General features: G+C 54.8%; 1 protein-coding gene across 1 annotated transcript; it reads left to right on the plus strand.

Annotated features, from left to right (window-relative positions):
• The first annotated feature begins 1847 nt into the window (after positions 1 to 1847).
• On the plus strand, positions 1848 to 18704 carry GPR157 (G protein-coupled receptor 157). The gene is made up of 4 exons (XM_077151403.1): positions 1848 to 2230; positions 12075 to 12288; positions 15257 to 15451; positions 15901 to 18704. The coding sequence occupies exons 1-4, from the start codon at positions 1848 to 1850 to the stop codon at positions 16111 to 16113; spliced, it is 1005 nt and encodes a 334-aa protein (XP_077007518.1). The 3' UTR covers positions 16114 to 18704.
• The last annotated feature ends 3063 nt before the right edge of the window (positions 18705 to 21767 follow it).

The raw sequence follows: 21767 nt of genomic DNA on the forward strand, positions 1-21767 counted from the left end.
ACACCGACTAGAAAGCTACTATCAGAAAGACAAATAATAACAAGTGTTGTTAAGTGGGTGCAGAAATTGTAACCCCCATTCACTGCAGGCAGAAACATAAAATGATGTAGCTGCTTTAGAAAACAGTCTGATAAAAGGTTAAAATAAGAGTTGCCATATGAGCCAGCAATTCCACTCCTGGGATAGACCCAAGAGAACTGAAAAAACACATCCATGTAAAACACATCCTGTGTATGTGAGTGTTCACAGCAAAGCTGTTCATAATAGCCACTGAGTGGAAATTATCCAAATGACGATCATCTAATGAATGGAAAATTAAAAGGGGTATATCCATATGTGGTGGTTTGAAGTTGTCTGGACTCCAGAAAAAGCTGTGTTCTTTAATCCATTCCTGTGGGTGCAGACCTATTGTGGGTGGGACCTTTCGATTAAGTATTTCAATTAAGATGCGATGTGCCTCATTCAGAGTGGATCTTGATCTTCTTGCTAGAATCCTTTACTAGAGGATAAAACACACGCAGAAGCTAAGAGACGAAATTAAGAGAAGCTCACAGAAAAAGCCCCGGAGAAGCTGAGAGGAAGCTGGTGAAGCCAGAAGCTGGAAGCAAACAAACCGACAGGCAGATGTGACATGCGCTTTGCTATGTGACAGAGGAGCCCAAGCTCATCTTTTAACTGGTCTTTGGAGAAAGTATCCTCCTACTGATGCCTTTTCATGGCCTAAGAACTGTAAATTGTAAGTTAATAAATCCCCTTTGTAAAAGTCAAGCCATTTCTGGGATATTGCATTTCGTCAGCATTAGCAAACCAAAATCCATACAAGAGAATATTATTAGACAATAAAAACGAATGAAGTACTAACACGTGTTCCAACATAGATGAATCTTGAAAATTCCATGCTAGGTTAAAAAAAACAAAAACAAAAAAAGTCACGAAAGTTCACATATTGTATGATTCCTTTTATACTTGATGTCTGGAACAAACAACTCCAGAGAGACAGAAAAGAGACTGATGGCTGCCGGGGTAGAGGAAAGGGGGAAATGGAGAGTGACTGATAGTGGCCACCAGTTTCCATTTAGGGTGATGGGAACATTCTAGAATTAGTGGTGATGGTTGCACATGAGAATATTTAGTATATTCAGCTATGTGAATATATAACAATCCGCTGAACTGTACATTTAAAAGGCGGAATTCAGTTGTATGTGAATTATATCTCAATTTAAAATGTGCATTTTTAAAAGAAAACTGTAAATTGTGAACTAATACTTAATTTAAAAAAATCAAACCTAATTTTCAAAATAGCACACGCTTGTTGTAAGAAAACTTGGAAACACCCGCCCCCACCCCCCCAAGGAACTGCCACCTGAGACGCGCCCGCGAACGCTGCCGGCGGCCCCGCTGGGGGACCTGGCGGCCCTTTTCGCAGCCAGAGGAAGGAATGTCCCCGCCCTCCCCGGCCCCACGCGCCCTCTGGCTGGCCGAGAGGCGGCGAGGGAATGTCAGCCCTAAAAATGCCTGTCCTCCCGCCCAGGACGGGGCGTCCTCTCCGCGTGGCAAAAGCAGGAGAGCCCCGGGTGCGGCGCGCGGGGCTGGGGCGTGGGGGCGGCACGCGGGAGACGCGGGGGGGTGGGAGCCAGCCGGGGCGGGGCGGGGCCCGCCGGGGCGGGGCGGGGGGCGTGGGGCCGCGGGGCGGGGGCGGGGCAGGGCGCGGGGACGCGGGCGGGGCGGCGCGGGGACGCGAGCCGCGGGCCCCTCCTAGCCCAGACGGCGCTGGCCGCGGCCGCAGCGGGCGATCGGGACTCTGTGCTCGCGGGGCCCGCCCTCCCCGCCCCGGGCCCCCGCCGGCCATGCCGCCGCCCGCGCCGCCCACCGAGCTGGTGCCGTCGGAGCGCGCCGTGGTGCTGCTGTCGTGCGCGCTGTCGGCGCTCGGCTCGGGCCTGCTGGTGGCCACGCACGCCCTGTGGCCCGACCTGCGCAGCCGGGCGCGGCGCCTGCTGCTCTTCCTGTCGCTGGCCGACCTGCTCTCGGCCGTTTCCTACTTCTACGGGGTGCTGCGGGACTTCGCGGGCCCCTCGTGGGACTGCGTGCTGCAGGGCGCGCTCTCCACCTTCGCCAACACCAGCTCCTTCTTCTGGACCGTGGCCATCGCCCTCTACCTGTACCTGAGCATCGTGCGCTCCGCGCGCGGGCCCCGGCCCGGCGGCCTGCTCTGGGCCTTCCACGTCGCCAGGTGGGTGCCGGCGGCGCTGCTTTGCCTCGACCCCTCTTCCCGCGGCCGCGTCTTCCCGGGGCTAAAGGTGATGGTGGCCCCCGAGGTCGGGGCCCAGCGGCGGTGTCCGCCGGGACCCCAGGGCAGCCCTGGGCGCGGGACGCGCTGGGCTTGCCGGAGAGGAGGACCTGTCCGGGGCTTGGCGGCAGGGGGCGCCTCCCGCGGCGAGGTGGGCACCTCAGCCCAGGCCCTTATAGGGTGGGGGCCGAATGCGCGCCCTCGGGACCCGGCCTTGGTAACTTGGAAGCAGTCGGTGACCTGACGAGGACACTCTGTGCCCTCCACCCCTCCTGCTTCACTGTGTACCGGCCTCACCCATCGGAGCAGCGCCTGCGCCCTAGGCTGGGAGTTGAGGCGGTGGCTGCCCTAGCTGCAGAGAACCCCACCTCGATGCACGCCACCCCCTGCCCCGCCCCGCCCCGTGCTGTGGGGGCACAGGTGCACCGGGCCCCTGCAGGGGTGCTGAGCTCCCCCACGGCTGTGAAGTTCCCACGGGGCTGCCTTTCCTGTTTGCCCTGAGCTTAGGGACAGAGGGCTGGTCCGGGAGAGCCTGCAGCCTGCCCAGAGAGTGAAAACAAGCCTTGAGGGGAGGCACAAGGAAGGCTTCTCTCCACCTAGGGGTGTGTTGCTCCCGGATCCCCTCCTGAGAGCCCAGGCCCCAGATTTAGGGCTTGTTGCCTGTTCACCCTGCCCCAGATAAGTGCACCAAACACTGCCCTAATTATAGGCCCTTTCTATTAAGGTCTTGAGTGCTTTCCAAGGGACTGGCAGGACAGTCAGCAGTTTGGGAGAGACAGGTCACCCGGGTGTCCCAGTGGTGAGGCCACAGCCTGTAAGTGTCGAGTGTCCCTGGCCACCAGCCCCCACAAGCAGCTGTTTCCCGGGAAGCTTAGTGACCTGCGTCTCAGCTGCTTGAGTCAAGAGGGCCACTTGGTCATTCAGGCCATGCCGCAGATGCCGCGGGGACCAGTCTGTCCTCACTTGTGGAATCCCACTGACCCCTCAGGTCTGCTCCAGGGGGTGGGGTCTCGGCCTGGCAGGAATAGCGGGCACACAGGAGGTCCCTTGCAGTGGAAAAGGAGCCCTGAACCGGACCTTTCTTTCCTAGAACCTTTTCTCTACCCCCATCCCCTTTTTTTAAATAGTGAATGCGATTTATTTTTTGAGAGGTAAAGAGACCCTGGTACAACTACTTGTGCAAAAGACAGATTTCCTGACAAAACTGAGTCGGGAGATCTTTCTGTTCCTAGCAGTATTTTCAGGTGCTTAATAACGGCCTCCTTCTAGAAAAGTCTGCGTGTCCCTTTCTGGCCTTGACAGAGAAGCAAATTGTTCATCTTGCCTGCTGAATGTGACCCACCCACTTCTTAAAAGGTAAAAAGGAAAAGAAAATTACCTGTATGCAAGCTGGAAAGTGAATTTAACAGTTTATTCCTTGGAGTTCTCTTTCAGAAGCCAACAACCAGTCTTTACTAGTCAAAGGAAATTGGGGCATAACAGGTGCACCTACCGACCTCCATCCTCCCAAAATGTATTCAAGATCTTACTAAGGACGTGTTACTTTGGAGTATTAGTCTGTAGTGGCTGAAAGGGCCTGTTAGTGTAAGAAAAATCAGTCCTCTTTTTCAAACCATCCGTTCTTGGAAAGTTTTGCTTTTTATTTTAAATATGCCCAACCCAAGAGGCCATGTCTCTATTCTATAAAGAATTTTTACAGATCAATTTTTAAAATATTTTTATTGATAAAATTTAACATACATTCTTCACATACAACATTCCATACATGGTGTACAATTAATGACTCACGATATCGTCACATAGTTATGTCTTCGTCACTATGATTGGTTTTTTTGAACATTTGCATCACTCCAGAACAAAGAAAAAGGAAGAAACAAAACTCATACATGCCATACCCACCCCCCTCATTGACCACTATTTACCCAACTTATTTTAACCCTTGGCCCCCCCATTATTTATTTTTTATCCATATTTGTTACTCATCTGTCCATACCCTAGATAAAAGGAGCATCAGACACAGAGGTTTTCACAATCACACAGTCGCACTGTAAAAGTTATATCATACAAATCAATGTTTAAAAACACCATAACTATCCTGATAAATGGGCAAAGGAGATAGTCAGACAAAATAGTAATGGCAGTTGTTAAACATATAGAGAAAAAAGTTTAGTCTTGTTAATACTCAAAACACTTTAATTATAACGAGGCATCATTTTCTCATTAAATTAGAAGAAAATACATTATATTGTAATACTAATATAATACTAAGTAGAAAGCTCACATGCTACATACCAGTGAGAGTGAAATTTTCCTGCGTTATTATTGGCTATTATTTCCTACATTATTATAAATTGAAATAGTCCTTGCAGAAAGTATTTGGTTCATCTCCTTGGATCCAGTAATTCTGTTTCTGGGGACCTAGTCTACGGAGATAACCCAAAATATATACAAAACCTTTACCTACAGAGGTCTGTGACAGCACCACTTACAGTCGTGAGATCCTGGAAGCACCCTAAATGTCCGACGGTAGGGGCCGTAAGTTACAGAGTGCCCCCCCAAAATGTCCTCCACCATTAATGTTGGACACCAACGGCCTTACTTTTTAAGAGGAAAAAAAAAGCCATCTTTAAAACTGAATTAACTGGAGGGCAAAACCAGTCGCAACCAAGTGAGAAGAGATGGCTGGAGAGAGTCTGCACACACATGCACACACACGCGCGCGTCCCTAGGTGGCCCCCCGCCCCCTGGCGTCCCACAGTGACACTCAGCCACGCCCCTGCTGGGAGGGTGTGGATTTTTTGTACCAAAAGAGTGCGTTTTTCTTCTGATTGGGGAAGAGGGGGCGCTGAGACTTTCACTTCAGCAGATGTGGCATCAGCCCTCTGTGGTTGGCAAGAGGGCTGTCCTGTTGGCAGAGGGTGGCAGTAGCCCCGCCTTCCAGAGCCTGGAAACGGCGGGGTTGGCAGGGGTCTGGCCACCGAGCAGGTGAGCGGGAGCTCAGCCCAGCACCCAGTGCTGCCCTGACCCCCAGGCCATTGCTCCTTTGATGATTCCATTTTGTCTCTTGTCTTGACAGGAATTGCTTAATTGCGATATAACCCGACAATAATTTATTTTTTAACTTTCCAGCTTTCTCAGATGTTAACATTGTACCATATCAGCTTTATCCGCTCCAATTTTTTCCCCCACTCAAGAGCAAATTTGCAGACATGAAAACCCCCAGCCCCTAAAGACTTTGGAGTATATTTCCAAGAGACAAGGGCAGCCTCTTACAGAACCGCCTGTATTTACCCCAAGCAGGAAGTCCACACTGCGCAATGCCGTTATCTGATTCAAGTGCTTTATTGTGACTTTGCCTGTGTCTCAATAACGTGCCTTGCAGCAAAAGAAATTCCCAGCTCAGATGCCATACTTTGTTTTCCTGTCTCTTCATTCTCCTAGTTCTTCCTTCTGTCTGGCTTTGGTTTCATGACATTAGCTTGTTGTAGAGGTCAGGCCAGTTAGCTTGTAGAATGCCCGGCAGTCCCCATGCCTTTGCCATTTCCTCCTGGCTGGATTCAGAGTCTGCACTTCGGGCGGAACCTTCCAGAAGCATGCCCCGCTCTTGCTGTCATCTTGCTGCAGCGCATCAGGGCCAGGGGTTTGGGATCCATTACCGGGGAGATCGACTCTGATCACTTCTGCCAGGTTTCTGATTTGTGAAGTTACCATTTTTCACATTGTAATTAGTTAATAGTGTTAAGAGATACCTGAGACAATAGAAACTCCCTGCTGCATCTCACACTTCTACGCCAAGATCCATTGACTTCGCTGGTGTTTCAAAGTGAGTTTTCTGGTAGTGGCTTTTTAAGGTTGAATGAAAATATTCAGTGGTATTTAAGCAGTCCTTTTCCTACTGTCTGAGCTGTTGAGGTAGAGACCTCTTGCACGTTCCTGAGGCGACATGTCCCTGGCCGTCCCTTTGCAGTCCCCACCTAAGCAGCCTTGAGAGACGGGGGGCGGGACAGTTGTGGGTGAGAGCACTTCCTGAAGCAGCCTGAAACCAGGCCCAGCCCTCACGGAAGGGGCCCCCAAAGCGGGGGGCTTCTCGATGACAGCCGGAGCTGGGGAGTGAAGCCCCGCCCCACAGCTGCATGGGATCCTGCCCTGGGAGCATGGGGGGAAACTGGGGTGGCACCAGCTCCTGTGCCAGGAGAGAGAGGCCTGGTCAAGCCGTCTGCCCCTGGCTTTTATTTTGGCTCTACTGCGGTGGGAGTGATGCACAGCCTTTGGCAGAGATGGGCCGAGGCCCTGTGCCCCTCTCTGACGTGCCCACTCCTCTCTGACGTGCCCACTCACCCACTGGAGTTCGCCTGGAGTTCTGGAGGAAGAATCTGTGGCACCCCAATTCACCCTAAAACCTTGTTGTGTGGGGAGAGTTCCAACACAGAGAAGAGGGGGAGTGGGGCTCTGTCGGTCCCTGCGCAGCTGTGGTGACAGGCCACGGGGCAGAACCGGCCACCTTAGACGTGCTCCCCAAGCAGTCTGTGTCTGGGCGAGGGGATAACACAGCAGCTGCATCAACAGCACCCGAGTCTCTTGTCCAGCAAGAGTTGAACTAGTTTTGTTTGTTCCTCCCCTCATATTTTCACAGGTCACTGCCAGGGAACCAGATCAGGGCATGGGCCCGGCAGCCAGTAGGGACAGGAGGGTAGAGGCTGCCTCTCGACCCTTCCACCTAAAACCACCTTAGCCCCTGGCCATCCCTTCCCCGGGCTGGGCCCCAGCTGGGTGGGAGAGGCTCCCCGGGGCCCTCCAGAGCCGGGACTGCGGGCACCGGTGCCAGGCGGGGGAGGGTGTCTTTACGAGCTCCTCTGGACATCCTCCCGGCAGGGTGGCCTCGTGGCCTGGCCCAGGGGCTGGCTCCCCGGCCTCTCCCACACCCGGGACAGTATGTGCCCATTGTTCCCACGGGAGAAACGTCCAGGCCGCCGTGGACCTTGCAGCCTGCAGCTGGCACCCCTCCCGGCCGCCTCCGTCCCAAGAACCATTTCTCAGTCGGCGCATTGTTGCGCGATCGTCGTGTTCTGTGAGCGTTTTTGAGTTATGCTAAGTTTCAGGCTGTCGGTGGGCGGAGGGCGGTTTGCAGACCAACGCGGCTGTGCGGCACGCAGAGGGGGCAGGAGGCCCCTTTGCTTTCTGCCCAGCTGGTGCCACCCCCATCCCACCAACAAAATTTTAAAAAGATGTGTAGTAAGGGTGAGATGTGGGTTCGGGGCAAAGTGCGGGCAGGAGTCCTGCAGTGGGGCAGACAACGTAGCAGACCGTACTTTCACCCTGCACAGACCAGCCCCTGCCAGCCATGTGGCCGCAAGTGGGTGGGTGGAGGGGACTTAAAAGGGTCTTGGAGACTTGGTCCACGCTTTCTAGGAGGAAAGCGCAAGCGTCTCCCTCGCCACAAGGGTTTCGGGGACCACATGACAGAAGATGTGGTCATTAGGCAGAGCGGGGAGCTCCAGGGACCAGCTCTGTCTGGGGCGGGGTGGAGGGTGCTGGGTCAACCCAGGGCATCCTCTCGTAGGGGCCAGGCCCCCTACGCAGGGTCATCGGACGAACGCCAGGGAATTCCGCCCTGGCAGGTCCCTTGCTTGCCCCTTGGCTGGTGCTTCCAGCTCCCGATCTCTGGAGGAGATTTAAAAAGCAAAAGGATGCTCCCAGCCCGGCTGAGAGGACTCTGCATGGCTCTTTGTCAGTGCGCCCCTCCCCTAGGCATGTGCGCCCCCAGCCTCACCCTGCCATGTGGGGAGGGGTGGGGCCTCCCAGCTCATCCCTTCACCTCTGGGAGTCAGGCCCCAGCTTCTGGGCAAACACAGGGCCCAGGTGGGGTGGGGGCACCAGTGGGAGCAGCTTGTGGTGCCCCCCCCGAACGGGCATCTGCTCAGGGTGTCGGGGTGCAGGCTTCTTCCTCCTGGGCAGACCCCAGCCCTGCACCTCTCAGTCGACAGAGTTGGGGGGGCGGAAACCACTGGGCCCCCTGTCCCTCCCCCCAGGGCCTTTCGCAGTGTCCCGGGGGAAGCCTGGCCTGCTGCTCCTGAAGCTCTCGGCTTAGCCTCGGCGGCTCTGGGAGTTCAGGCTCGAGCTGGAACCTTTCCCGCAGGCGGCACCTCGTCGAGGTTTTCGAAACACTCGAGGGTAGCGCAGTCACGTCATGTGCACGCAGGTGGGCCGCCTCTGCGCCAGCCTGCCAGCCCCAGGAGGAGGGGTGCCAGCGTGCAGCTGGGGCTGCCACAACAGCCTGCACCTGGCCGTCAGCTACCTGGGTTTCTAGGATAGGATCCGCCGCAGCCCTGGGCCTTTTTCACAGGTGCTTTTATCAAGCCACTTCTTACTTGTTGTGATTTTATGTTTTGTTGGTGGTTTCGTTTTTGAAGGGAGAGAACGTTTTGTGACGTGTGTCAGAAAGTTGAAGCGTACATTTCTGAAGGCAGGACTCATTTGCACATGGCTGTGTTGTTACCTAACCGATCGACGCCACCTGCCACGTGGTGGGGCCCTGGGTCACAGGACAGGGGCTGCTTACTCACCTGAGGTTACCAAGATGCCGGCTCTGTCCTCAACCTGTAGGTCCAAAACCTGGGACACTTTTGGCCCCTTATCTTTTTTGTCTTCTGTCCCGTGGAGAGCTGGAGCTTGCTTGCAAGACCCATCATTAAACTTTGGGGAATGTTGTAAGCTGATTGTTAAGCACAACCATTATTTAAAAATCAGATATGTAAACTTACAATTAAATACATTAGATTAAAAACCAAAGTAGTAACTACTCAAGACTCATCACGTCCTAATCAATATATTAGTTTCTGTTATCGATTGCCCTTGAAGTGGAGTGATGGAAATAGGTAATGGCGTGCTCACCTGCATCTCTTCTCAGCTGCACACCTTGGTGGCTCTTGGCCACGGGGGAGTATTTACACCAGGGAAATCGGCCCGCAGTGCAAACCAGAACTTGCTGTAATGTTTTGTTGATTTGGTAGAGCAGAGGTCAGCAGGCTTTTCCTGTAAAGGTCCAAGTGGTAAGTGGTTAGGGCTCCGTGGGTCATGACCTGGCACAGCTACTCCATTCTGCGGTTGTAGCACCAAGCAGCCTCAGTTCCCCCTAAGATGATGGGGATGGCTTGTTCTAATAAAAGTTTGTTTTAAAAACAGCCTTGGGTCTGACTTGGCCTTTGCACCATCGCCTGCCGGATCCCTGGTCTAGACGCAAGAATGTAATGGAAAAAATTCTGACCATATAGGTTGAAGTTAAAAATATCACTTTCAAGTTCCATCTCTGAACTTATGCATGGATGACAGCCTCGTTGGGGCAGGAAGCCGGGTGAGGGGGAGGGGTATGGGTATGGGGGGTATCTGAGTGGGAGGCGGGAAGGAGAGGCCATATCCAGAGCAGAAAAAAATCAAGGAACCATCCTTCCACTGTTAGGAAACTATCATCTGACAACGTGAAGAAGTAGTTCGTGTCACTGAGGAACGAAGCCCCAACATACACTTGTTCTCCAGCTCTTCCTTGCTTCTCTGTCATCGTAATTGATACATTAAACAAAAACATCAGCCAGCATTCGTGGCACGGAACTACTGTCATTTGCTGATCGCAGCCGTAGGTTGGCTATAGGTTCCAGGTTAGCAGAAAGCAGTGAAAGCGTTCTGTGAGATTAGCTGGCTTGTGGAATTTACACTAGGGAGTATTTTATATTTTGTGTGTGTGAATTGTGTCCTCCACACCCTTTATAGCAGTAAAGTCTAAAATACACTTTTGTATGTGTGCGTCTATGTATGTATGTACATGTACGCGTGCATATTTCTTTTGGAGAGCCAGGGTGTTCGAAATCCCATCACACCCCTGTCCGTATCCATATGTTACGAGTTAGGTTGCCCTGTTTTATGGGATTATTAGAGCTTTCCCCTCCCTGCAACCGCGGGCTTGGTGAATCCACCTCTCCTCAGCCCCTCCCGCTTAAACACCTTCCCCAGCTGACACTGTGCTCAAGTCCACACGCTAGCTGGTCATTGATCAAGTCCACGTTCTTAACCCTTTCAGTGACATCTGTTTCCCAGTCTACAACCGCAGAATGGAGTAGCTGTGCTAGGTCGTGACCCACGGAGCCCTAAACACTTACCGCTTGAACCTTTACAGGAAAAGCTTGCTGACCTCTGCTTTGCCAAATCAACAAAACATTACAGCAAGTTCTGGTTTGCACTGTGGGCCGATTTCCCTGGTGTAAATACTCCCCCATGGCCAAGAGCCGCCAAGGTGTGCAGCTGAGAAGAGATGCAGGTGAGCACGCCATTACCTATTTCCATCACTCCAAGGGCAATCGATAACAGAAACTAATATATTGATTAGGACGTGGTGAGCCTTGAGTATTTACTACTTTGGTTTTCAATCTAATCTATTTAATTGTAAGTTTATGTATCTGACTTTTAAGTAATGGTTGTATTTATATAATGGTTCAGCTCCAGGCATGGTCAGTGATGCTGGGGAAATGTATTGCTTTGCAGCTCTCCTACTAGAATCCTAAAGCTGCAAAGTGTGGGTCTGTTTCCACATCTCTCATCCGGGCTCTGATAAAGCCAGGAAGGGGCAAGGAGGACAGAGCTCCCTGAAGGGAGCCAGGCTCCTCCCGGGCTCCTCCCTCCTGCTGGCGCTGCCCAGCTCTTCCTTCCACCCTGAATGGAAACTGCTGTTCCGAAGTCCAGCTGCCTTCATGGTGACTGTCTCCAAATGCTACAGTGTCCCCCTTTCCAGACTTTCTTAGAGGAATCCTGTGAACCATAAAGTGACAAGAAACAACAAAATTATTATTTTGGAATTGCTGTTTTAGACTTCAAAGACCTTTTATTTCATTTTTGGTCCTTTTCTTTCAGCGAATATTTAAGGAGCTAGTTGGGGAGTATTGCCTCAATCTCTTGGCTCAGACTTCATTCATTCATTCATTCACTTGGCAGGCCTTTATCCTGCCCCTACAGCATACCAGGTGCTGTTCTAGATGCCGGGCTTAGAGCACTCGACCACAGGGGTCTGCCTCCACTGAGCCCACAGAGTGCATAGCTGGGCACCCTTGGCCCAAAGTTCCGCTTGTCGTGAGTTTTGAGGATGCTGGCCCTTTACTAAAGCCAATGCATTTGACACTAATTTATATTAACTTACCAGGTTTGTAACCGGGCCCCTTTCTCATAATCCTTTCATTCTTTCCTCCCTGAAAGCGGATGTGCAGCTCCCTGCCTCCCCTGTGGAGGGGCACCCACGGGCGGAGGCAGTGACACATCCTCTCCCCCCGTGCGCCCTGCAGAGGCCCCTGAGTGGGGGAGGGCATCGTCGGCCAGGGCCTGCCCACCGCCCCCTTTCAGGGCTCCTTGACAGCAGGGATCAAGGTCACTTTATGGTTTGCAGGACCCCAGTAAGGAAGTCTGGGGAGTGGGACAGCGCAGCATTTGGAGACAGCCACCATGAAGGCAGTGTGTGCACCTCGGACCCAGGGGCTGGCCAGGGCTCTCTTTATGGGGTGGACATGCGGGTGGGGTTGCCTGCTGGGGGGCAGGGGCTGGGGCCGGCTGGGACTTGCAGACACGAGTCTCTTCCGCCTTCCTGGGTGCTGGTTTTGAGGACACCTGCCCCTTCCTGTCTTCCAGGGACACTGACTGGCCCCGGGCCGCAGAGGGGCACATCCATCAGCCTTCGCCCAAGCTTGGCCGCGTTGGCCCTCACTGAGTTCCTGGCTGGCCGCAGTGACCCTGCTCTCTGTTGTCATTCCAGCTGGGGGGTCCCGCTGGCGATCACCGGTGCCGCCGTGGCTCTGAACAAGATCGGCTACGATGCCTCTGATGTATCCGTGGGCTGGTGCTGGATCGACCTGGAGGCCGAGGACCGCCTCCTGTGGATGCTGCTGACCGGGAAGCTGTGGGAGCTGCTGGCCTACGTCACACTGCCCATCCTGTACGTCCTCATCCGGAGACACATCAGCAGGGCGGTAGGTGGCCTGGCCCCGGGGAAGCCAAAGGTGCTGGCCCGGGCCCCAGGCGGCCCCCCGAGGGGATGGGAAGGCTCAGCCCAGGGTGACTGGGTGCCAGCCTGGGTAGCTCACAGCCGTCCCAACTGCTGGCTGCACGGCTCTGCAGGGGCCAGGCCTGCCCGCCCTCCCTGTGCCCACAAGGCCGCTGAGCTCGCCGCTCCCTCCACGGGGGGGGGGGGGTGGGTGGGTGGGGGGCCTGAGCCCTGCTCACTGCTGCCCCCTGGTGGACACATCACGGTGGCGGCTTCAACGTGAAAGGAATTTCGATGCGAGGCGAGAAGCGTCCCATTAGGAACTGACCCGGGATGCCCCTGGGAAGACAGGGCCACGGAATTTCATAAGCAGTGATACAGATAACTCACCAAGTGACACTCAGTAACTAAAATGATGTAATAGGTGGTAGGTTCTTTAGGCCCCCTGGAATTCATAAATCCACAGGCGGGGTTGGCCAGAAAGTCTAGAAACAAATAGTTTTCTTCCAACAGTTTGGACAGTTGTTCCTTTTCCCAAGCACCATTTCTGCAGAGGTAAAATGCGGGCTTCCTCCTACCCGGGCACAAACTGCTGCAGAAAGCCTGTGCCACGGGAGTTTCTAATGAGGACGTGGGCGTGGGTCCTGCCCAACCAGGGCGAGGCAGCCGTGCAGATCATTACAATACAAGACCAAATGGGGTACGCAGAGACGAAATGCTCTGAATTGTGGGCTCCTGTTGCAGGGTTGCCAGGGCCAATCCCTGTGGTCCCGCCTTCCTATTGTTCAGAGGCTGAACTCGCAGGAGGGTGTGTCCCCTCTTCCGGGGGCACTTTTATCTCAGCAGCCGTTTCTGAGCTCAGAGGAGGCTCCTGGCCGCTGTGTGTGACTGTCGGGACACTTAGTCACCTCCCTGCCCTCCCACTCTGTCTTCTTCTCAAGTCCAGACTTGTGCCTCTCTTCTGACTGGGAAATTGAACTGCTTCTCACCCCACCCGAAAGCCCTCGCCTGGCTAGGGTGCCAGCAGGACTCACCAATGGGTGTAAAATCCACTTTCGGCTTCTTGCAAGCATTTCCTTGTGGCTGGTCAGCTGGTCTCCTGCCCGGGCTGTGGACACACTTCTCTCCTCTTTTCCACTTCCACTGAAAGGTTCTAGACTCCCTGATAAAGGCTTCTGAGCCTGCAGGCGCTGCTCAGGGCTCCCATCCAGATGCCCTGTTCCAGGTCTCCTCACTTCTGGGTCTGCAGGTGTCTGGAGAAAGGAAGAGAACGTGGGCAGGGAGGAGAGAATGCACAACGTGCTCCCTGCCTCTCCCTGGGAAGGAAAACGAAAACCGATGCACTAGGAGAGGCTCTGCTCAGAAGAAGAATGGACCAGGGCCCTAGTGGGAACCCACCTCTCCCACCCCACCCCCATGCTCTGCTGGGTTCTGAAGGGGTGGGGGGCACCCAGTTCTCTGGGCCACTGCAAAAGGCCCAAAAGAAGGAGGCAGGTGCCCTGAGCTGATGACCTGTGGAAGCTGGGGTGCTGGACACCAAGCCTCTGGCTTCTTTAGGACATGAGATGATAGCTGGGAACTCGGAGTCCTCCCCTCACCTGCAGCTCAGTGCCCCCTGACTCAAAGACCAGCATGCATCCTGCTATGGGTTGTCTCATTTATTGTTAAATATTCACGTCTGACCTGGACACCAAGCTTCCCCTTCCCTTCATGGAAGGGCTATCCTCACAAAGAGGGGAGCCAAGGCCAAAGTGAAGCACGCTCTCCTTTCTATTCTGCCCCAGCTTTGGCAGAGAATTCTCTTGTCAGAGCTAACTATGGAGGCGTCAGAGCTGCTGACCCCATTTGTACGACAGAGAACGTAGGAATGAGGTCAGAGCCAGGCCAGGGATGGCCTCAGTGGGACACTGTAAGGAACGTGGGCAAGGGGGAACCAGTGAAGGGTTTCAGTGGAGGACAGTCTTCATCTGGCTTAGGCTTTTATTTTTCCTTTAAAGATTTTTTTTGACCACGTATATATAGTGTACAGTTTGCCATTTGAACATTTTAAGTGTACAATTCAGTGGCATTAATTACATCCACTGCTGTGCATGTCAGCACCCCAAAATGAAACTCTGTACCCATTAAGCAGGAACTCCCTGTTCCCCCCCGGCCCACCCCAGCCCCTCGTACTCTCTAATCCGCTTTCTGTGTTTATGGTGTTGTCGATTCCAGATGTTTCACCTAAGTGGAACCGTATACTTTTTTGTCCTTTTGTGTCTGGTTTTGTTCACTCGGCATAGTTCGGCTCAGAACTTCCTGGAGCTGAACGATAGATATTCCATGATGTGCAGAGACCACATTTTGTTTTACCATTCATCTGCTGATGGACACGTGGCTTGATTCCACCTCTTGCCTGTTGCAGACCTAGCTGCGGTGAACTTGGGCCTGCAGGATTCTGTTTGAATCTCTGCTTTCGGTTCTTTGGGGTATTAACTTAGGTTTAAAAGAACAGTGCCTCTCCTGTGATGAGGAGGTAGGTGGGGCAGGTAAGGGTAGAGCAGGGCGTCTGGGTAAGAAATGGGTGCATTTACACAGGATGGCGCGGGGGCTCGACCCGGTGGGGGCGGGGGCCAGAAGACCAGATTTTGGGTATCTTTGGGATGCAGTGCCAGCAGGACTCCTCCTGAGCACGTTTCTGGCCTGGACGCCCGGGAGGTTGGACTTTCCACTAGCTGAGATGGGGGTGTAGGAGATTGGGGGTTCAGTTTTGGACATGGGAGGTCCGAGAAGCCTTTTAGACACCCACGGGAGACCCCGAGCTGGCAGTGGCCCCAAGAGTTGGGAGTCGGTGGGGCAGTGGGGGGTGGGTCCGGGGGTCCGGGCTGGAGACAGGAACTGGGCCCTCAGCCTCAGGTAGGACCTGGGCAGCGCCCTCGCCCTGCGGTGCTCATAGCTGCCTGGCGCCCCCGCAGCACGCGGCGCTCTCCGAGTACCGGCCGCTGCTCCCCGAGGCACGCAGCCCGCAGCATCGCCCCTCCACCGCCGACACGAAGCTGCTGCTCATCCCGCTCGTCTTCATTTGCCTCCGGGTCTGGAGCACCGTGCGCTTCGTCCTGACCCTCTGCGGCTCCCCGGCCGTGCGGGCGCCTGTGCTGGTCATCCTGCACGTAGGTCCCAACCCCGGCTCCGGCCTTGCTGCCCCCGGCCGTGAGGTCCACACCCCCCCCAGCCACCCGCCCAAAGTCAAGTGGGCACATCCCACAGGGCAGCCAGGGTGGAGAGGTCAGCGGCACTGTGTCCCCCAGCCCTGCTAGGGCACATCCCCGGAGGGGCGCCTTGGGAGAGATGGCAGAGAGGTCAGCCTGGCTATCGCACAGCCCCGGGCATGGGGCGCTCTGCAGTGACCTAGAATAGCTCCGGGAAAGTTAGTGCATCGGGGCTCCTGCCCAGCCCAGAAGCCCTGGGCAGGGTTGTGAGTCCAGGCCTGGCGGGAGCTCTGCCCACGTGGCCGCGGATACCCCAGACTGCCTCGGGGCTGGCAGGAAGGGCCAGGCGAGCAGCCGCCCGAGCCTCTGAGCCTCACGCTGGCACTCACGCCGTCTCTTCTCCCCGCCAGGGCGTCGGGAACACGTTTCAGGGAGGCGCCAACTGCATCATGTTCGTTCTCTGCACGCAGCCCGTCCGGGCCAGGATCTTCTCCCTCTGCTGCTGCTGCCCAGCCTCTCCTCCTGCCCAGCGTCCGGCTGGCTCTCTCGGGGGGTCTGTACCCTCCAGGACCAGAGAATCTCAGGAATCCCAGCGGACCCCAGTTGAACTTCCCAGCACCTGAACTTCGCCCTTCCTCCTTCTGTGCCTGGGTGCTGCCCTCCAGAACAGGCAGTTCTGTGGGTTATCGCTTCAGGGTTGGGGCATGGGTGCCTGCTGCCCGGTCAGCCCTCGCCATGTCAGCTTTCGACCCCCAGTGTGGGCGGCAGCTGCAGACTCAGCTTCTTCTACCTCCTAGAACTCGGGTGGCACGTTGCACCCCGACACGGGTCCTGGTGCACTGGGGGTATCCCTTCTGTGAGGGCAGGTGATGAGACTCCGGGAAGCCAGTGGTACTAGTCATTGTTGGGTGGTCCCAGGGCCCAGCGATCATTCACCTCTTGAGGAGCTCATGGCACTGTTTACAAATTGGGGGACCTATACCTGTAAGACAGAGCACGAAGAGATACAACCTCTGTACAGCCATCCTGCAAGTGACTAAATTCAGTGTCAGGGGGAGCAGAGATGTGACCCTAACCTAGACGTCACAGAGCAGGTCCCTGGAGGTCAGGGGTGGAGTGTCCCTGGCGAGTATTACTGGTCAGTCGGGGTGCCAGGTACCGATCCCCAGATTCCCGGAGGTTTCTCGGGGACCACCTTAGCGCGGCCCAGCATACCTGCTCAGGGACAGCGGGTCTCCGGCCCTACTGAATTCTCTGCAGAATTTGATGGAGATGGCATTTGCGTTTCCAGGGCAGGCCAGAATCTGGATGCTGGCCTCTGCCAGCTGGTTGCTTAAAATACTGGTTCCAGCCTCTGATGTAAGGGTGGGGCCCCGGGCAGGGGGGCACAGGCAGAGACCCTTGAGGATGCCCCACTGTCTCTGCAGTCTTTTCTTAGAATATTCTTGCTCTTGTGAAGACTAAAACAGGGCGAGCCAGGAGGGGCCCTGCTTTTCACTGCCTAGGTTCGTTTTTTGTAGAACAGGCAACCAGCAAAGTAGCGAATGATCCAAAAACTGGTGCTTCCCGGAAGGTGACGATTTTAAGACACAGCTGTTTTCAGAGTTGGTTGGGGGGTTTGGCAGCACAGACCATGGGGGTGATTATTTACATTTAAAAGACAAGCAATTAAAAGGAGATTCTTCCTCTCTCAGTGGGTCTCCCACCGACACTTTCTTCTATTTCTTTCCTTGCCATCTGGCCCTGAGAACTAAGTCACAGCAGCTGTTGGTTCTGAATGGGGCCGGCTGTGCAGTCTTGTTCTGGGAGGGATTGGGAAGAAAGTTTAACTTTACCTATGGGTCTCCTTCCCTCGGATTCCACCCAGGCCCTGCAGAACTGAAATTGTTTCTCAAACCCAGTGGATTGTTCCTTAAACCACTAACTCCCAAGCCATGCTGTACTATCGATTCCTGTTTTACTCTCAAAAGTAAAATCCATTTCAGGAAGAGAATCCAAAAGCAATAGGCACCTAGAAGATTAAGTCCAAAATGCCCATTTTTGGTTTCCCTTAAAAACATATTTCCTTTTGAAAATTAGCAAGGAGTACAGATCCCCTTAGAAGAAAAAAAAAAAAAAAGATCTGGGCTGCCTTAAGGAAAGCTGCTGCCGGGGCTGGGCAATCTCCTTTCCTCTAGAGACTTGTTAGGCCTTACAGCGCATTGCAGGCTCGTAACCAGTAAAGACCCTCACCTTAGCTGCTCATAAGGAGCTGAAATTCAGGACCTGCTAGCTGCCAAAAAAGAAAGTCATTCTCCCTAAATTAGAGGTGCACCAGCCCAGGGGATCGATGTTAGCAGAAACTGCTCAGAAGGGGCTCCGGGGACCTCAGCTCAATTGCCGCAGGGCAAAGGGACCACTGGCTGCGGTTGTGGCTTTGGCAGGACAACCCGAGACCTGGGTTTGGCATCTTCGCAGCCCGGCCATGGCATCATTAAATCCCCAGGAGTTGGCGGCTCAGAGGGGTTGTCTCTGAGTGCCTCGGGTCCCTCCAGCTCGCCGTCTGCTTGGCTGATAGCTGGCTGTGCCACCTGCTTTGGGAAACACCTCTAAAAAGTTCCACCTCGGAAGCATCCGTTTCAGCTTCCTTTGCTGCCCACCGACCCTGCAGGACGATTGGGTGTGAGTGTGACCATGCGGGGTTGGGCGGGGGAGGAGCTTGTGCCTTTGCCTGGGCCCCAGACCAGGCTGGGTTAGTCGGGGTTCAGACCCCACCTCTCTCCAATGCAGGAGCTGCATGACTGCAGCTGGGGGGAGGTAAGCTCAGAGTGGGGCTGTCCCCTCAGCCCGCTGGGCCTGGGGGTCCTCTGATAGTGTCGTTGGCATTTACATGCCTCCCTCCTTTACCCATGTGTGGCCTCGGCTACCACAGGTGCTGCCGACGTGCCGGCCCTCTCACTCAGGGTCCCTCTCTGTCTGCACTGTCCAACCCTCCACCTTTCAGGTTTACCAGCTCCTTTCTCCCCATTTGTGTTTCAGGGTTTTTATTTCTTAATAAAGACTATGATTTGGTCCGGGGTGAGGGTGCAAACCGAGCTCTTCGTAAGTTCACTACAAGACCATTTTACAGACTTCCTATCAAGGCTGATAACGTGTGTTTCTTGCACATGCAAAACTCTTAAGGGAAACTTTGACCTCCTGGGTTGAAACCCAGGCCTTGCTACTTTAAATTAAATAAATGAATTATTTTTCATTTGCATATTTGGTAAACTGATGCGCCGCAGATTTGGGAGGCGGGGAAGGCTGACAGGTGCTGTAGAGACCACAAGAGCATGTCGGGGGGGACGCCCACCTTGGCAGCTGAAGTCCAGTGGACAGCTGCCCTGTGGGCGCAGCCAAATTCTGCCAAGTTTGCCTAACGAGGATCACGGGGTGGGATGGGAGGTGAGGATGCAGATTCCCGGGCATGCCATCATCAGGGTCCTCCCTCCCAACTTCCAGGACACACCCACGACTTGGGGCTTAGGTGGCATGGAGGAGACGCTCCGGGCGGAATCGACCCCCGGTGCCCCTAGCTGTGGTGGCCACCTCGGGTTACGAGCCGCCTGCGGCCACCTGCAGATCCTACTTTCCTCAATGGCCCGCATCTTGGGAACTTTGCTCCCCAAAGCACTGCTTGTCCATTCCGCTTCTTTTCCAGACTTAGTGACTTTAAAAATACATCAACCAGCACCTAGAAAGGGCTTGTGTGTTTTTGAAATGAACTGTTTTTTTTAGAGAAGTTGTGCACGTACTAAAGTCGTTGGCAGTGGCTTCCACCAAGGAGCCTTTTGGAGTCTTTGGTCTGCGCCCAACTGGGACGTGCCTCAGACCTCTGGACTAGGTGCTGGGAACTCACCCAAGAGAACCTGAGAAAGCTGCCCCTCCCGGGGGCCCTGTGCCGCCATCTGCTGCCACGCCCCTCCCTTCCCCCGTCCAGCCTGTTGTCCCCCACAGTGGTCTTTGTCCCCTCTTCCCTGATGTCCCCATGGTCTCCCTCTAGAAACTGTCTCCAGTCTCCTTGTCCCCTTTGGGAGGCACCCCCCCCCCCAAACTCCATCAAACCAAGGCCAGGTCACCCCTGCCTGAAAGCCCCAGGAGGTATCCGTCACCCACAGGTAGTAGCCCAGCCTCCTGGGCGTCGTGTGTGTCCCCATTTCCGGATTTCTCTCCATTCTCCTCACCCTACCTAACAGTTTGCCATTCCATGCTGTTCCATGCTGTTCCACACCATTCCCTCCTGCCCTCCCTCAGCTGACACCCTGACCCCACAGGTGCACCCCCTCTGCTCCCACACGCCCCTATACACATGCCACTGTCTGTGTGGAGACCATGAGCTCCAGGGACCCCTCTAGGGGACCTGCTCCCCCAGAGCCTGCCCAGTTCCCGGCACAGAGTCAGACCCCATCCCAGGGCCAGCCCAGGGCACACTTGAGGCTATAACCTTTTCACACCAGAAGTTACAGAGGGGAAGCTTTGGGAGAGAGGTGGATACTTTCAAAATGAAGCCTCTTCGATCAAAAATACACCCCCCACATTCTCAGCATCACGTGTCAGAGAAGAGCCTGGAATCCATGGAGACAGGGTTTGCCAGGGGTTCTGGGGTCAGGACATTGCCAGTAGCTAGCAGTTAACGGTCACCGAGCCCTCACTATGTGCCAGGCCAAGTGCGTTTGCCAGCTGTTCCCAAACTCATTCTGCAAAGGAGAGCCGGGAGGATGGAGAGGCGTCCTCAAGGCCGCCAGGGGGTAAGGGCAGGACTGGAATTTGAACTCGGGGCCACCCAGACTTGTACTGAGCTCAGCAATCATTCTGTTAACAGCAAGCAGCAGCCCAGTCCAGCTCGTGGAGAGGCCCAAATATGCACGCTGTTTGTGGTTTCAGACAGAAATCCCCCACCAATTAAAACGCACAAATTGCCACTACTATCGTCCATGAAAACTTTCTGCGCTCAAAGCAAGTTCCTACTGGAACAGAAGGCACGACTTCTCAGGGCCACCAGCGCCACTGCCTCACTCTAGAGAAACGCCCTGACATTGTTCTACATGCGTGGCGGCTCCGTGGGGAGTTCCTGCTCATGGGGCATCACGGGTGCGCTGTGCAGCTGGGCAGCGGGCAGCGGTGGGCATCCACGAGGGTCTCCTCTGCTCGCACACGTGCTCCCATCCACAAAGCAGGCAAGCTTTGTGGATGGTTTAGATTCTGCAAGAAAAGGTATCAGGAGAAACAGGTGAGTCCCAACGCCACGTCTGGGGACGATGCATTTCTGGAAGAAGACAAACGGGGTTCCGGCCACGGCTCTACCGTTCTATAATTGTGTGACTCTGGGCAAACGATTTTAAGCTCTCTCAGCATTGCGCTCATCCACAGAGGGGATAATTATGAGGCTGAAACGAGCCCCAGTGCTTCAAGCGCTGACTGACCTGGAGAAGGAGATTTCCTGGCTGTCACTATTCTCACCTCCAGCCTTTCTAGTGTCACCCAGTCCCCAGCTCACCTCGCACAGCTGGTTCTGCCCCTTTATTTCCAGTGCCCCCAGCCTACCTTTATCAGTCACCGGTGACCATGGAGCCTTACCTGTGTGTGTGCGGGGGGGCGGGGGGGGTGGAGACTTACCTTTGGGGGGTTGCACCTATTTACTCAGCATTTTCAGAATTTCCCGTGACCATTTTGTCAGAGATGGGAACAGACCCTCGCTCTGAGCATTCCTGCAGCTTTTCTTTTCCCAGCAGAATGGCAGACTTGCCTGGGCACAGTGCACCGGGAAGCGCTCTTCAAGTACCAGCAGGGAAAACCCTCGCAGCAGCCAGCATCTGTCTGGGGAGCAAATCTCTGCCTCTGCCGCCCCATCACCCGGCCACTCCAGGAGGAAAAGCAGCTGGGACAGCATGGGGGTTAAAGGACAAGGGCTCACTGCTGCCTGAAGTGGCGAGCAGGGCCCTGGGGACGATGTGCCAGGCTGGGGGACGCGTCTGCCCTGGCTGGGCACAGCCCCGGAAGCCTCGGGGCTGGAGCCCAGGTCGCCTGGGGACCTAGTTAAAAATAGACTTTGTTTCAGTAGGTCTGGGGTGGGACGCAAGGTTCTGCATTTCTAACTGGCTCCCAGTTGGTCTGAGGCTCTGTGCGTTTTCCAGGGGCTTCAGGGGCTCGGGCTGCTGCTCATCTGGCTGGGGGTGGGGGTGGGGGTGGGGCTCCTCTTTTCTCCAGAACCCCCTAGCAAGAAACAAGGCTAGAGCTCTGCTTTTCTACCTTGACCACG

The sequence above is a fragment of the Tamandua tetradactyla genome, chromosome 2 (assembly GCF_023851605.1).
Source record: "Tamandua tetradactyla isolate mTamTet1 chromosome 2, mTamTet1.pri, whole genome shotgun sequence".
Lineage (NCBI taxonomy): Eukaryota > Metazoa > Chordata > Mammalia > Pilosa > Myrmecophagidae > Tamandua > Tamandua tetradactyla.

Coding starts and splice junctions, on each gene's coding strand:
- GPR157 (XM_077151403.1), top strand. CDS start 1,848: ATGCCGCCGCCCGCGCCGCCCACCGAGCTGGTGCCGTCGGAGCGCGCC. Junction 12,289..15,256: donor GGAGACACATCAGCAGGGCG/GTAGGTGGCCTG, acceptor GCGCCCCCGCAG/CACGCGGCGCTCTCCGAGTA. Junction 15,452..15,900: donor CTGTGCTGGTCATCCTGCAC/GTAGGTCCCAAC, acceptor TCTCCCCGCCAG/GGCGTCGGGAACACGTTTCA.